Raw genomic sequence first — 17772 nt, forward strand, 5'->3', positions numbered from 1 at the left:
CTTTCTTAGATGTAGAGATCTACAAAGGAGAAAATGGCAATCTGTCTAGCAAGCTGTATAGAAAAGCAACAGCAGGGAATACAATTTTGCATGCCACAAGTTTCCATCCAAAACCTCTACTTGACTCCCTCCCCTATTCCCAATATTTTAGAATAAAACACAACTGCACCAATGAGGAGACGTTCAAAAAAGAGGCAGCAAATTTACGAGATTACGGGCAAGAGGCTATTCACATGCCTCCCTAAAAAGGTCATACAAAAAAGCCCTAATGAAACCCAGAACTGACCTATTACATTCTAAAGAAACACATGATAAAAGTAATGAACTTAGGATCATTACTAGATTCAATCAGCAACACCAACAGATTCAAAAAATTATTGAAAAATTCTGCCACATGCTGACACTCGACCCCTCTCTAGGTCAATTTGTGCCAAATAAACCTTGTTTCACTTTTAGGAGAGCGACCTCTATTGGTGACAGAATCGTTAGCAGCGAATTAAAAAACAAACTAACTAGAACACATTGCAAATATAAAAGGTACATTTATGTGTGGCACGTGCAATTATTGCAGGTACATGCTCACGCAAAAAAATCCCATTTTACCCAATGGCAAGGTGTTTTACCCAAAACACTTTGCCAACTGCAGAACTCCGGGAGTAATTTATTTGTTACAATGTAGCTGTACTTGTTTTTACACAGGGAAAACCAAGCTGGAATTCTGGAGGAGGGCCTATAGGCACATCCGCAGCATGCAGGTGTGCAATCCGGACCTCCCCTTTGGACACCATGTACATGTTTGGTACATGGTGGTGTATTCCCCAGGGTAAAATTCCTTATCCTGGACCGAATACACCCCAACCCAAGGGGGGGGGGGGCTGGAACAAGACCCTCCTCCTCCAGATGGAGCTAAGATGAATATATGAGTTAAAAGCTACCCTGCTCCCAGGTTTGAACAAAGCTATTTGCTTTAAACCCTTTTTTGAGGGCTTCTCCTTGGGAGGCATGGAAAAATAAGATGTTTGGTTCCCTGATGATGTTGCTTTTAGAAGCTTGCCCACTTCTGGTCTGGAAAAAACATATGTAGTAGTACTTACGTCTTTAAGAACATCCATATAGAGATTAACTACTAATTTACTAATTATATATCCACAGAATTTGATACCAACATGTCTAATTTTTTTTTTTTTTTTTTTTTTTGAGCCATTCTGTAAAATTAAATCTATACCTGCATTGCCATCTGCCCTTGTTCCTGTATCCTCCCTTTATATGTATTGGTCCTCATTGAGTATCATCGCATCCTTGAGGCTTTTCTTTCATGGTAGCTTTCAGCATCAACATTTATATTTATGTATGTTTTGATAAATATAGTGTTTGGAATCTCACTGAGGTTCCCCTAATTAACATTTATTATTGTCACTGTATTATTCTCTGACCCTTAACATAGCAGGATTCTACACCGGTCTGTGGTATTTCTAAAAATTATTTACCATCACCATTTTGCTCTCTGCCTGGTTTGGTGGCCATCTATTTTGGCAGCCCGGCACACAAAGCCGCCCAATCCCTCTTTGGATGTGGGCGGCATTGTGGTGGCTGCTGGGACCCCTATCACCGTGATCCACAGCCTCCATTTTGCCACTCCGGCAGACATGCGTTGTCCGCCGGGTGAGGCATTGTGTGTCGGTGGGATGGGAGTGCGCGACGTCACTCTGACGTCCCTGCGCTCGCGCATTTGTGCGGTGGGGGCCACGCCGTGCACCTCCTTCCCAGGGAGCCATCGATGGTTCCCTCTATGGACCGCCCTCCTGTGATCAGCTGGATGCAATTCTTTGCATCAGCTGATCTGGAACCAGCCTATTTAAATTCAGCATCGCTGCACTCCCACACTCAGCACTGTGTGGCTGAGTGTTCGAATGTGCAGCCGCTTTGCTCCTCACCACATTGACAAGTCCAAGGTATCTGAATATATATAAACTTTTCTTTTTTTTTTTCCTCATATACTAAGCAATATCTCTGATTAAATATGTATCATTACAACAAATATAATATTAACACATGTTACAATACATGATTTTCAAATATACATGTTATTATTAATATACCAATATGTTCTTTAAAATTATTAATAGTTTAATACCTTCTTATATATAATATAAAATATTTGACAAGATAACCATATTTAGATACACGCATCATTATGCTTTATGGTGGATGCTTCGGCTCTAACAATATTCGATGCTTATCCCGATTTAACATATTTTCCTTTCCCATGCATGGAATTTTTCTTTTTCTTTTGTTTCTTGTGTCAATACCTACATCTATATTTTTTCATATATACATAAAGAATTTTATCGACAATAATTACTATTAATATATATATATATATATATATAATTTTTATTTATTTTTTCAGTACCTTTGATTTATTTCTGTACATGTCAAATTACTACAGACATATTATTATTAAAAAATTGTTACTTATATATTCTTTAGGGAGCCCCCCCTCTTTGGCTTCAGTGTGCCCAGATAGCTGGCCTCTGACCTTTATGGCATGGGAATTGTTGACTTGATGCTTCTTGTGATTAATTTCTCGACTAATACAACACCGTTGATGCCTTCTGCCCTGGGATATTAGCCTCACTGACGCAACAACCACATGCTGTCATTCTTTTGGTTTTAATGTTTGTGATTTCAACATTGAGATACTTATCACCTATCATCAATATGTAAGTAAACATTTCAAACAGAAATGACGAGTTTAAGGAAAGTACTATTATATCATATGAGTCACTGACTGTATACTTTATGTCTTAGATGAACTCCTCTTTACCCTTTTGCACCCCTGAAGAAGGAATTTTCCAAAAACGCATTGGGTGTTGAGAGGACTTACCATATTCATGTTTGTAATGGTGATATTCACTGACTGTGTTCAGTAAAATCAATGTTTTCATGTTTTTATCATGTTCTAACCTGAATAAATGTAAACAAAAAATCTTTTTCTAAAATCGTATGTTGATATTATTTTTATACAAAACATGTGTTGCCTATAAAGTCCAACCAGGGGAATTTTTTCTTTGCTTCCTTGGTGATTGATATAGGCCACAGCCATGGCATTGTCGGATTGAATCCGGACTGGACAATTCTTTAACCTGGAGGTCCGGGTTTTCAGAGCCAGATACACTGCCCGAATCTCAACGATGTTGATGTTGATGGACAGGGCTCTTTCAAGTTTTGACCACTGTCCCTGGACAGACGTCTCCTCTAGTAGAGCTCCCCAGCCTGAGAGGCTGGCATCTGTCATTACTACTTTCCAGATAATTAGTCTGAAGTATTTCCCCTTCAGCAAATTCTGGCTTCGTAACCACCAACTGAGGCTTTGAGACATTCTTGGGGACAGCCACATTGGCAAGTCCAAAGCTTGAATCGTCTTGTTCCAAGCAGAGAGGATTCTGTTTTGCAACAGTCTTGAATGGAACTTAGCATAGGGGACTGCTTCGAATGAAGCTACAATCTTTCCTAACAACTTCAAGCAAAGGCGAATTGAAGGATTTGCTTTTGACCTGACCATCCGTACCAGCTCTTATATGGAGCTGATCTTTGCTGGAGGCAAGAACACCCTTTTCTGGGCTGTATCTATGATCAGGCCTAAGTAATCCAGCCTTCTTACTGGTTTTAAGGAAGACTTCTCTAGGTTGAGGATCCAACCAAGACTTTCCATTAAGACTGGTCTATTAACAATAGAGTGTCTAGGTACGCCAACACTGTTATACCCAGTGCCCTCAAACTGGCTAGAGGTGGGGCCAGTATTTTTGTGAATACCCGTGGTGCTGTGGCTAGCCCGAAGGGTAAGGCTGCGAACTGAAAGTGCCGTTTTCCACTTCGAATTGCAGAAACCTTTGGTGAGCGGGAAATAAGGACATGCAGCCATGCGTACCTGATGTCGATGGATGCCAGAAGTTCTCCGCCTTGTAGGATGGAGACCACTGACCTGATAGACTCCATTCGAAATTAGTAAATTTTTAGGAAACAATTTAGATTTTTTAGATACAAAATGGGCCTGACATCTTCATTCGGTTTTGGTACCATAAAAAAGGTTTGAATAGAAACCTAAACTTTGTTCTTCTGTGGGGATCTGTATGTTTACCCCTTGAGTCAATAATCGGTCTAATGCTTGAAACAGGGATTGTCTTTTTCCTGGATCCTTGGGAACGTTTCATCTCAGAAAGTGAGATGGTGGAAACTCCCGAAACTCTAGTTTGTATCCTAGAGTCACTGTGGGGAGTGCCCATCTGTCCTGAGTTTACTTCTGTCAGACTTCTGCGAAATGCAGAAGTCTTCCCCCACCTTGGTGAGGGGAGACGCCTCTTCATGAAGAGGTCTTAGTATTCTGCTTTGTAATCTTGCAGCTCCGGGTCTTCCTTTGAGCCTGGGCCTGACCCTGAGATTTTCCTCTGGAATCTGATGGTGTAAGTCGTTGCCACTGCCTAGAGGCAGATTCGCTTGGTGCAGGAGAGAAAGATTGTTTAAATACTTTTTTTTGACAGGCAAACGAGTACTTTTTCCACTGGAAATTGTCGGGATGTATTTATCCAAATCATCGCTCCCCATGAAATGGGAAACTAGACAGTAGGTTTTTGCAGGGTGCAAGTGTACTAGCTCAAGTTCAAGGTGAGACACCCGGTGAATAGAATCCTTTATAGCATCTATAGCAAAACATAATGCTTTTGGTAAATTGGCCAACTCACTGGCCTGTTGTGCAGGGAGCTCGTTAAGGACCTCTGTGAACTGGTCTTTTAAGGACTGACAGATGCCTATAGCTGCAATTGCAGGCTGAGCAACAGTACCTGCTAAAGAAAAATAGGATTTTAACAGGAATTCCAACTTTTTATCTGCTGGATCCTTTAGCATGTGTGCATTGTCCACTGGACAAGTTAAACTTTTATTTTATTTTACACTGGAAATCGCAGAATCTACTGCTGGAACTTTCCATTTTCTGGTGAATTTTTCCTCCATAGGATAGAGAACTGAGAATTTCTTTGGAAGGAGAAAATGTTTATCCAGATGATCCCATTCGGTATAAATAAGCATCTCTAGTAATGTGTGGATTGGAAACGCATGCACTGGTTGTGAAGGTTTCAAGGAACCCAAAGAAGAAACCAGACTTTCAGCTGACTCTGTTAGGAGTAGCATGAAAGTGGAGCGAACCATGTCTGTAAGGATTTGTACCTCAGATTGTGAAGCTGAAACTTCAGGGGATTTACACAGCCGTTTTATCAGCTTTTCAGATTTTTGCTTGTTTAAACATAACATGTATTCATATCCACTCAGTTTCCCCATTTAGGGGGAGAGGAGACCCTCCTCCCCCCTCCAGCTGCTGAGACACACGCTGTATTAGCACAGATTTAAACAGGGTCTATACACTATTACTCCCTCAAGAGGAGTTTTTAAGGCATTTGACAATATAATTGAAAGAAAAGTCATAGGTGGACTTTGCAGTTCCTATGCTTTCCTCTTACCTTTTCCTTTCTGCAGGATACTGCTGTAAACAGACAGATCCAAACTTCACCCATCACGGCGGGCAGCATGGTTAAACCTTCAAAGACTGAGGCCCTTTTAATAGGGGTTCTACTCCTTTGGATCATGTATAGCACCCCTTAGGACAGCTTTAGGTAATGTAGCAAGACCAAAAAGAGTCCTGGTTCCTAGGGTCCAGCTCTCAAAGAGGAGCGTTACAGGCAAAACCTTGTTCTACTATGCGAGGCCCGGGTACCATCCTGGAGCTGCAGTGGCGGGATGAATCCGGTTGTGGAGGCTTTTTAAATCCAGCATGGATCCCTCCTGGAGCTCTGCAGAGCACATCTTCACTCGTGTCAACACCTTTAGACACTGGCGAAAAAACTGAGTTACTCCTGGAAGGAGGAGGGGTTATATAGGGGCATCAACTTCCTGTATTGGGTGTGCCAGTGTCAACACTTGAAGGTAGCTATAACCCACTAAGTAAACACTTTAGGCTCTGTGTCCTATAAAGTACGATAAAGAAAGAGAGCCCCCCCCCCCCCCCCGCACCCTAAGCCTGCTGTCATGTGCTATCCTTATAGAAGACTCTGCAAAATTAAGGAGCAGACTTCATTCAGGTTTTGTCTTGTTAAGGGGCCATTTCTTTTTGAGTCTTTCAAATCCATGCTTAGATTGGAACTGAGAGCTATGAAAACACCCCCAACTCAAAATCTGCTTTTTCTTGTCAGGGAATTGGCTACCCTTTTCTGCAAAATGGGAAAGGATAGAGTCTAACCCTGTGCCGAAGATTAATATGCCCTCAAATGGAACTCCACACTACCTAGATTTGCCAAAGTCCCCATTTCAGAATTTAAGCCAGATGGCTCTGCAGCATTAGGCAAGGCCAAAGTCCTTGCTGAAGCTTTAACGGACTCCACCGCTGCATCATCCAGGTAAGAGACTGTTTAGGTTAGCTAACTGATTTAACCAGAAATCCACATTTCTGGCTACACAGGATGCATTAACATACAAAGCCCTGGTAAGTACAGCCTCTGCCTTCCAGCCTATATGGTTCTTAATGACCCACGCACCTTTTAAAGGATACATCTGGATGTTTTTAAATTTGCGCAAGTGCATCACGTCTTGGGCACTAAAGGAACATGTCCTCTGCCTTGCTAATGAGCAAAGATTAATGATTTTCTTTTGTGGCTCCTTCCATTCCTTCAGAAAAAAAAAAGTCCGACACAGAAATAAAGATCGCTGTTAGATCTATTTTCCCTGCTTCCTCATGCCCAATCTCACCTTCCTCCCTGAAACCACTATCTGAGGAAGAGAAATCTTCCTCCTCATTCTGAGCCTCGAGGAGGAGTAACAAGACACTGAGGCTGATTCCACAATCTTAAGAGGTAGAAAAGAGCGTAATCTAATACAGACCAATTTCTAGAAGGTTAAAACCATTTCAGATTTCATGGACCAAGCCCCAGGGTGAAACATGTCAGGGGGCTTGGCTTATAAGGAGTCATCATGATTTTACAATGAGCTGTGGTTGTGTGGTGTGTTCACACTACATAGACACTGTGCTTTTTGGATGAGCATCCCAGACACTAGCACACTTCTGAATAGTAGATCACTGGAGCAGTAATGTCTTGCACTTTAAATGGTTATAAAATTCCCTGAAACATTTTTACATATAGGTAAGCCAGTTGTGCTGATAAGTTTATATACCTTGGCAAAATGTAGGATTTCTTCAGAGAATATGAATGATAACACAAAAACTTTTCTTTCACTAATAAATCATAATGGTCACAGAAACTACCCAAATGACCCTGATCAAAAATTTACATCTCAGTTCTTAATACTGTGTATTGCCCCCTTTAACATCAATAACAGCTTGAAGTCTTTTGTGGTATTTGTGGATGAAGCTCTTTATCTTCTCAGATGGTAAAGCTGCCCAATCCCTCTTGGCAAAAGCCTCCAGTTCCTGTAAATTCCTTGGCTGTCTTGCATGAACTGCACGTTTGAGATCTCCCCAGAGTGGCTGAATGATATTGATGTCCGAAGACTGAGATGGCCACTCCACTCCTTTCACTTTATTCTGCTGTATCCAATGACAGGTCGACTTGGCCTTGTGTTTTGGATCATTGTCATGTTGCAATGTCCAAGTACGTCCCATGCACAACTTCCTGGCTGATGAATGAAAATGTTCCTCCAGTATTTTTTGATAACATACTGCAATCATCTTGCTATCAATTTTGACCAAATTTCCTGTGCCTTTGTAGCTCACACATTCCTAAAACATCAGCGATTCACCTCCGTTACTTTCATCATAGGCCTTGTTGACTCCTCTCCAAACACAGCGTTTATGGCTGTGACCAAAAAGCTACATTTTGGTCTGATCGCTCCAAATTACTTAGTGCCAGAAAGTTTGAGGCTTGTGCTGTTTGGCGTATTGTAAGTGGGATACTTTGTGGCATTTGCATAATAATGGCTTTCTTCTGCCGACTCGACCATGCAGTCCATCTTTCTTCAAGTGCCTCCTTATTGTGCATCTTGAAACAGCCACATGTTTTCAGAGATTCTTGTATTTCCCCTTAAGTTGTGGGTTTTTCTCTGTATCCTGAACAAATTTCTGTGGCTGAAATTTTAGTTGGTCTACCTGACCGTGGTTTGGTTTCAACAGAACCCCTCATTTTCCACTTCTGGATTAGAGTTTGAACACTGCTGACTGAATTCTCAATCCCTTGGATATCTTTTTATATCGCTTTCCTGTTTTATACAGTTCAACTACCTTTTCCTGCAGATCCTTTGACAATTCTTTTGCTTTCCCCATGACTCAGAATTGAGAAACATCAGTGGAGCACTGGATGAAAGATGCAAGGGTCTTTCAGGAGTCCAGAAACGCATTGACCTTTTATACACACACACTACTTAATAGCAAACAGATCCCAGGTGAGGATGGTTACCTTTAATAGCCATTTAAACCTCTTTGTGTCAAGTTGTGTGCATGTTATCAGGCCAAAATCACCGGGGTATGTAAGCTTTTGATCAGGGTAATTTGGGTAGTTTATGTTGCCATTGTGATTTAAAAAGAGTAAACACAGTTGATTGATAATAAATGACTTCAACCAAACACTAACCATGAGTGAAAAAATGTTTTTGTGTTATCATTCATATGCTCTGAAAAATGGAAAACAAAATCTGCCTTATGAGCACAACTGTAATAAGTCTTACCTATATGTACTGAAAATATCTCTTAAACGTGCGCCGTTTAGGCAAAATTTACCTTGTAGTGCGCCAATGTCAGCAGCACAGGCGCAGTGAAGAAATGGCCCATGGCTCTCGCCAGTCACAGAGCCAGAGTCCACGGCCCCTGAAGGGAGAAGGGTGAAGATGGATGCTTCCACCAGCAGGGACATTGCGAGCTTCGTTTGAAGGTAAGTACCACATAATAGGTTAGTATGTGGCACCACCAATCCAAAAAGCCACCACCAGCCTATCCCTACAGTGAAACAGGATGGGTGAAGAAGTACAACCTGCCACTACTGGGTCAAACCAGTGTAAAAGATTAATTGGGAGACAGAGGTGAGCGGGGGGGGGGGGGGGGGGCTACAGGAGTTGCCACTAACAACTTTTAGAGGCAAGATCCTGGCATGTACGCAGTGGTACTTTATCTAAGTTTACACACCATCACCTTCAAAGTATTTCCCTTGCCCAGCAATACAGCGCTCCCAGCACTCCTGCCACTTCTGGAATGTGTCTTTCTTTCGAAACGTGTGAAACAATTTCTACAATATGAGTGGGGTCTCCGCAATGGTGTCAATACAATGACCGTTGAGCTGGATTGTCATTTTCAGGAAGAGGGTGAAGTCCGCAGGACTTGGGGAGGAGAGAGTTCAGTGACAGGGTGCATTGTTGTTGTGGAGCATCCAGTTTTTCTTCCTGATTTCTCGTTGTCTTCCAGTGATGTTCTTTTCCTCTTAAAGCGCACGCATGTGCCACTCAAAACAACTTGAATAACTCATTGCAGCATCACCATAAACTTGCTGAATCATGTCAAATGTCTTTGTGGCAGATTTGCCCAGTTTCATGTAGAATTTCACGTTTGCCCTTTGTTCTAACCTGCTGTCCATGATAAAATCACAGATGTGGTAATGCACATGGTCAGAATAGCACCAGTTGCACAGCTCCCGATGTATACAGGACACTGTCTTTTGGCACACTTACTTATGAAGGTCAGTGTTCCCGGTGACTGCATGCAGCCTTGTGCTGCCATCGATTGGCATGTTAGAAGACTAGTCTCTAAACAATGTGATACCACCTCGTACAAAAAAAATGGCCAAAGTTTTCAAAAGACCTTCTGGTCTGAGCTTGCATATATAGTAAGCCTCTGCATATTTGGGACCAGAAAGGAAACAAATGATGCAACAATCAAAGGATACTGAAGAACAAGTGTTTTTCCGTGTACTCCTGGGCAAAAAATAAAGACAAACTTAACTAAGGAATGAGGGGATGGAAGGGGTCTTATAATCTGTTGGCTTGTGTTTCCTGTAGCGGGAAGAACCAATCAACTCTCATGTCTGGAAGACGATTGGGGAAATGTCTCTAGCTTTTTCTGTCGACTATCTCTAAAACGAAACAATCTTTTAATGCCCTGATTACTTCAAAATGGTCTGATGCATCAGCAATTTTGAAATGCTGGCATGCAAAAGTGGGCCACGTTAGCATGCATTACAAAAAAAAAACTGTCACTTTTCCCCATTTAGAGAAATGTGACATATTATCTTGATAATCTTGCTACTGATATCTTATTTAGCTACTGATATTAACCTTTGCAGTGCTCCCCCACCCCTCCATTCAGTTGGCCTTGGCACTACCAGTACTTCATGCTCCGAAGGTCAACATGATCTTCTTACCTTCCTACTACAATGTAATGCTTATTGCTGAAGACGTAAACTGGCAGATTGGGGGGGGGGGGGATGCTGCTGTTAGCTCATTGTAAGCAGGAACACAGAACTTAAATGATGAATACATTAAACACAGGAAAATGTCATTAAAGAGTTTCACACTGCTTTTATAAGTAATGCTCTCACCAGTGCATTTCTTTGTAAGTTTGATTCCTCTTGTGTAAAGCATCTCCATTGACCACGTCTCGATTACTGTTGGTCAGAACACCTCCAAAATCATAAGGACCTGCAATGATTCAGGAACAAGGAGCTTAAGTTTGAAATCTCCCCAACAGCAGCATGCATGCTACAGAGCACTCTTGCAGCTTACAATGTCAGGCAATTTGCTTAAAGAATGCTAATGGTTTATTATATGGAAGCTCTCTATTTACACGTTAGTATATTCAACTACTATTTAAAGTGTTCCTTTCAACAAATCACACCAAAGTTGCTTATGCAGTTAACTGGAAGCTAGCCAGGTCTCAAGAAGCTAGAGACAGAATAAACCAAAACTTTACTTTCTAACTTGTAGGCCAAAATCTTGAAATTTCACTGAACAGCAGAAAACACTCAATAAATAGGTTTTGTATTTCCTGTTTATAGATCATGTGGTTTATGTTAAATATGGCTGAAAATTACAGCTGTCATTTAAGGGGCTATAGACTAGAAGTCAGCTTCTGTATTTTTCCCTGTTAGGATGTTCTGATACATTCATCAACATAACACATTACAGTTCCTACTTTTACTTTCCTCCAATGGATTTTAAAGTGTATGTAAACCAGATTCATGAAATTTGAGCTGGGCAGTGCAGCTGCAGTGTTTTTGTTATCTCTCTTCAAAGCCCTATGTCCCGTAGCTGTCTCCTGTTTCTTTCTTCTGTTATCAGCCTGATAAGTTCTCAGTCACATATGATAAAAGCAGCCAGAGGTTTGTGTAGATTAGCACTGAGCTGAACAATTCAACAAACAGAGCTGAAAGTCTTTAGGAGAGGGTGCGTGTGCCTTTCCTTCAATCGACTGTCTTGGCTGTATGCCCAGGTTCACACCAATGTTAACCAGAAGAGAAAATCTCCTAACATGATGTGCACCTTCTAAACAGTATATAAAGATGAAGACAGCAAATATACATGTAAAACTTATGTAGGGAGATTTGTTTCATCCAAGGCTGTGCACTTGGTTGATGGTTTACATGTGATGTGATGGTTTACATCCACTTTAAAGGGCAACAAAATCCAGGTTATAGTTAAAACAATTATTTTACATACAAAACAAGACATATGTTCAGTTAAAATCAACAACAGGTAACAAATACTATCAAGGGCTGAAAAAGTGTACAAAATATTACACTTAACAACCCAGACCGAATTCAGAACATATAAGTGCTGTCTTTTTTCCTCATGTTAGTTCTTTTGCTGAGTAACCCAACAGCTTTCAAAGTGTTTTTTTCTTCCTCAGGGGTAGGGGGTATGTCACTCTGAAAACAAATGGGAAGCATATTAAACAAACCCATAAATATTATTTAATGGTATAACATCAGAAAGTGTAAAGGCTGAATATTTCTTCCATTTAAATAATGACTGCAGACATGCAGTTTCATCAGCCATATTTGAAAAGAACCAGATGTCTCATCTTTTGTCTGTCATAGTGCGTGCCTCCTTTTCATATCCCCCATGAGTACACAATATTCCCCCATATCCCCCCATGGGTACACAAAGATCACACGGCTCAGCTCAGACCACTGTGATATGGGATGATTAGACTCAGAGTGGTAGATGCATTTTAGTGAGACATGTCAGTCCAAACTTAAGGGTTAAGGGCATAGCAGCCCCCTTTTATTAAAATAAATAAAGTTACACCCAAAGTTGCCCACGCAGTTGTTTCAACTTCACAACAATAACACCTGGAAAAAATACAGAGCCACCTGGCATCTTTTGTCAGTGGCACCACTGCCCTCTTTGGTCTCCCAGACTGTGGATTCTTCAGGTTCACTCAGCCTGTTTGTCACAGCACCTTGCTGTACAGGCCCACTTCTGGCCCCCAGAGAGTTTTTCCAGCACCCCGGGCTCTCTCACTCTTTTTAGGAAAACAGGATTCCCACCAGTCCCCTCTGTGGACTCGGTAGTTACCTCAGCTTTCTCAGTTTCTCCAGACCCACATACAGTAGCTGTCCTGAATCTCCAAGTCCTGGGGGTAGGAAGTCCCTCCAATATAGAGTCTCATCTCCAGAAAAAGATCACCCTTCCTGGCTGGAGTACACCATTATCTTTACACAGACTGTGTCCGAATAGCAGCAACTGCAACGTCAGCTGCACTGAGCTATCCTCGCTGAGCTACCTGAGATGCTGGACAGCACCCTGTCTTGATCCATTGGATATCCCTGCCTTCTGACTTGTCTTCTGCTGAATCTTGAACACTTTGCTCCTCCCATGAAGTTCCTGATTTAAGCCATGTCTCTGCACCGTCTTCCAGATTATTCTGCTCTCTTCAGGCAGTGTCTTGCTTTCATCTTCCCTGCTGTCATCCATATTTTGCTACCACTCATTAACAGTGGTGGCTGGAGGACCTAATTGGCTTTAAATAGGGTTGGGCTCAGAGCGCAGAGCACTGCATCAGTTGTATGACATTAATGAATTAAAATTCGCTAATGTCTTCTTGGTTTCTCTTCACGGCCAATCAGGAAGTGGGTTCTGAGTCTCAATTGGTGGGGAATCCTAAGATCACTGGGACTCGGGAGAAGACGCAAGGGGAGAAGCCACCACCTGGATGGGGTAAGTGTAGGGGCTGGCGGGGGTTAGAGGGGTTATGTGGTTGGCTGGTGAAAATTGAGCACCAGCTGCCACTGCTTGTTATCGACCCTTGGCTTGTTCCTCGACTACGCTTCTGCTTGATCCCAACCTGCATTTACTGACCTTTGGCTTTTTACTGACCGCTTTTGTTTGATCCTTTCCTGCTTATCTGCTGCTTGCTCTGCTCCTGGTGGGGCGATCCCGAGGACCCGAGGACCGCAACCTCAGCAAAACTTATCTCTACCATCAGGTGTTTCTGGTAAACACTAGTTAGTACTGCCTGTATACATATCCTGCTGGTTGGTGATAGTCCCATTATTGCTATAAAAAAAGGTCTTTGAGCTTGACCCCTGATTGTGACAGAATCATCTGGCCCAAAACATGGAGACCACTACAGCAAATGATGTGGCTCTTTTCAGTTAGAAAGTTACAGAACTGCAGGCGTTTGGTGTTACCAAAATAAATATTCCAGACTGAAAAGTGTGGTGAAAAGGAAATAGGAGGAAATCCATGCTCTGCAGAAACAAACAATTGCTGGACCTACGTTCACAAGATGATGCTAACACACACACTGTATGCCTCCCCCACCCAGGTTTAATGGAGACCACCACCATTACAGAGGTTTCCTTAACCAGTGTTGCATAAATTTCCAAATGTGATCCACTGCATTAAACTTCTGAAAAAGAGAAGATAATGTTTGTTATCAACCTCCAGACTGGGGAAGCTTTAGCTTGGGCTTCCCCTATATAGAACTAGACAGTGCCACTCGGAATAATTTCAAGACTTTTGTGACCACAATGAATCAGGTTTTTGATGATCTTAACTGCTGCACTGCTGCTGAAGCAAAATTGCAGCAGGGTAGAAAATCTGTTGCTGAGTACATCGCTGAATTCAGATGTTTGATCGCAGATACCACTTGGAACCCTGCAGCAAAAAAAGTCCTTTCTGCTTTCTATACTATCTTTATTTTGTCATTCCTATTAAACTCATCTCTGAGGGCATTGAAATTCCTTACTATGCTATGCTAGACTCTGGGGCTTCGGGGGACTCTATGGTTTGCCCACAGCAATAATATCCAAAAAATAAATAAATCTGCCCCTATCAATATGGAGACAGTGGATTGTTCACCCTTAACTTCAGGACCTGTTATCCATGAAATGGTTCCTCTGGTACTCCAATATGAGGTTGACCATCATAAGAAAATCAGCTTTCAGCTGATTACTTCACCCACATTTTTTTAACAGAATGTTCCTTTATTGAAAACAATGGCATGGAACAAAATCAGCAATAAAGAATGTTATTAAAAACAGAAAACATACTGACAGTGTCAATAACTCAGATGTCCACATGGCATAGTACGAAGACAGACAAATCTATATATAAACCTTGGCAGTGTCAATGCCCCACATCCATTTCTCACAATGTGTATTGTCTTGTTGAGTATTGGCGTCAGGAAGCTAGTTGTTAGGTAATTTGGACAGGGTATAATCCCCAATCCTCATTAAATTAGTAGGTAGTATGCCAAGTGGGTGTGGAGATGCGACTCAGTGTACATCTTGCGGCATTTATGTGTTCCTTGATCATCTGATCGAGGGCGAATACTGCTGTGCAAAACGTAAGCACATTGTTTCCAGATTACTGGGAGGGGCTGGGGAAGACCCAGCTGTCATGGTGCATGTTGGCACCAATTACAAAGTCAGAAGCAGATGGAGTGTGCTAAAGAACGATTTTAGGGACTTGGGAGCTAAATTGGAGGAAAAGGACCTCCAAGGTAGTATTTTCGAGTCACATCGGAAAGGCACCAGAAAGGCAGAGGGAGATTAGGGAAGTAAACAAGTGGCTGAAGAGCTGGTGTAGTCAGGAATGGTTTGGGTTCCTGGTGGACTGGTCCGACTTCTCAGTCGATCACCAGTACTATAGAAGGGACGGACTGCACCTAACTGAGGAGGGTGCCGATCAGCTGGAAGTAAAGCTGGCCAAAAAGTTACAGGGGTTTTTAAACTAGGCAATGGGGGGGGGGGGGGGGAGGCCCAGAAGTAGAGATAGTTAGCGTGGAACTCCAAAGGGATGAAGCTAAGGGGAAAATATTGCAGGGAGTATGCTATAGGCCCCCTAACCTGAGGGAGGGGGGACAGGGACAGATCTTCTATCACAAGTTGGATTAGCAGCAAGGATTTAATTATCCAGACATAGACTGGGCTGAGGGAACCGTGTCTTCGTCTAAGGCTCGCCAGTTCCTAAATGTTTTTTCAGGACAATTTTATGGTTCAGATGGTAGATGCACCAACTAGAAATAAAGTGTTACTGGATCTATTGATTACCAACAATACAGACCTTATCATGGAGTGAAAATACAGGGCAATTTAGGAAACCGCGATCACAGGTCAATTAGCTACAGCATAAATCACCCAAATAGGAAACATAAGGGGAATACAAAGACACTGAATTTCAAAAGAGCCAACTTCCCTAAATTACAAACCTTGTTAGAAGGCATGAATTGGGATAAAATCTTAGGAACATACAACACGGAGGAGAGATGGGTTTGCTTTAAGAGCATATTAAATAATGGCATTAGCCAATGCATCCCATTGGGTAATACATTTAAAAGAGTGAACAAAAGTCCTGGATGGCTTAACTCCAATGTAAAAATGCATATAAAAGCAAAGGAGAAGGCCTTCAAAAAATACAAGGTGGAGGGATCATCATCAGCATTGAGACTTCAAAAAGAATGCAACAAGAAATGTAAGGGTGCAATTGGGGTGGCTAAGATAGAACACAAAAGACACATAGTGGAGGAGAGCAAAAAAAATCCCAAGAAATTCTTTAAGTATGTAAACAGTAAAAAAGGGAGGAAAGCCCATATTGGCCCCATAAAGAATGAGGAAGGATATCTCATTACAAAGGATGGGGAGATGGCGAACGTATTGACCATGGGGGTGCTTACTGTGATGTGTCATAAGGATAAACACCGCAGTTTTGGTTACTGAAGCCCCCAATTCCCTCGTGAAGACTGAGGAGAAGAATAACTTTGGGGGCTTCAGTAAACAAAACTGCAGTGTTTATCCTGATGACAGATCACAGGGAGCACCCCCATGGTTAACAGAGGACAGAATTAAAATTAGACTTGAAAAACTTAACATTAATAAATCACCGGGACCAGATGGCTTGCATTCAAGGGTACTTAAGGAACTCAGTCATGTAATTGCCAGACCATTGTTGATAATTTTTACTGATAGTCTGCTGACTGGAGTTGTACCAGGTGATCGGAGAAAAGCCAATTTAGGCACGATATTTAAAAAAGGCCCAAAATACATTCCTGGGAATTACAGACCAGTTAGCCTAACATCAATAGTATGCAAGCTCTTGGAGGGGATGATAAAGGGATTACATACAAGATTTTAATAACGAGAATGGTATAATTAGCAGTAATCGGCAAGGATTCATGAAGAATAATTCTTGCCAAACCAATCGATTAACCTTTTATGGGGTGAGTTGCCATCTAGATAAAGGAAGGCACATAGACGTGGTTTATCTGGATTTTGCAAAAGCATTTGACACAGTTCCCCATAAACGTTTACTGTACAAAATAAGATCCGTTGGCATGGACCATAGGGTGAGTACATGGATTGAAAACTGGCTACAAGGGCGATTTCAGAGGGTGGTGATAAATGAGGAGTATGGTCAGAAGTGGGTAGTGGGGTCCCCCCAGGGTTCTGTGCTGGGACCAATCCTATTTATTTTGTTCATAAACAACCTGGAGGGTGGGGTAAACCGTTCAATCTCTCTATTTGTGGATGATACTGAGCTAAGCAGGGCAATAACTTCTCCACAGGATGTGGAAACCTTGCAAAAAAGATCTGAACAAATTAATGGGGTGGGCAGCTACATGGTAAATGAGGTTTAATGTAGAAAAATGTAAAATAATGCATTTGGGTGGCAAAAATATGAATGCAATTGTGACCCCACAATAGAGATAAAACTTTTTGTGGAAGGGAGTTTGAGACACGTGGTCACTCATTAAAATTAGAAAAAGGTGTTCTGCCATTGTTTCCTCCACGTGACCTACCCACAGCTTGGCAGTAGTTAGCCAGGAGCAGATTTTGGCTAGATCCTGCTGGATCAGACCAATGCCCAGCTACACTGCTTAAATTTTAGTGGGGAGAGCAGACTGGCAGGTAGTGGCCAATGGTTTGTCTGGGACACTATGCTGACATGTGGCTCCGGCCTGCTTCCCAGCTGAAGTTTGGGGCTAGTTTTAGGGATTATATACCCAGGGGAAAACAGAGCTTCTTAGCCCCTTAAGTCCGTCCTGAGTGTTTGTGAGGCATCAGTGGTCAAGGCACCAGTGCCGATTTATAACGTTTCCCAGGCAAGGAGAAAAGAGGTAGATCCCTCCAGCAGAGTGCCAGGAAGCATGTCTGGTCACTTTGCCATCTTGGACACTCCCCCACCATGTCACCCAAATGTTATGTCATCCTGGGCATTCCCTGGTTTTCCACCCATAAGCCATCAACTGGGAAGCACAAATTATACATTTTATGTCCCCCCATT

At 42.1% G+C, this 17772-nt stretch overlaps 1 protein-coding gene across 5 annotated transcripts in view; it reads right to left on the bottom strand.

The window, feature by feature from the left end:
• Positions 1 to 17772, bottom strand: part of SCAI (suppressor of cancer cell invasion) — a 1638004-nt gene that overhangs the window by 389011 nt on the left and 1231221 nt on the right. For all 5 annotated transcript variants that reach the window (XM_077463762.1, XM_077463684.1, XM_077463531.1 and 2 more), the window contains one exon: positions 10584 to 10683. In XM_077463762.1, coding sequence (XP_077319888.1) covers positions 10584 to 10683 — 100 coding nt within the window. The remainder of the gene's footprint in view (positions 1 to 10583; positions 10684 to 17772) is intronic.

This window comes from Lithobates pipiens, unplaced genomic scaffold, assembly GCF_037356315.1.
Source record: "Lithobates pipiens isolate NorthernLeopardFrog02 unplaced genomic scaffold, aLitPip1_a1.2 Scaffold_1, whole genome shotgun sequence".
Classification (NCBI taxonomy): domain Eukaryota; kingdom Metazoa; phylum Chordata; class Amphibia; order Anura; family Ranidae; genus Lithobates; species Lithobates pipiens.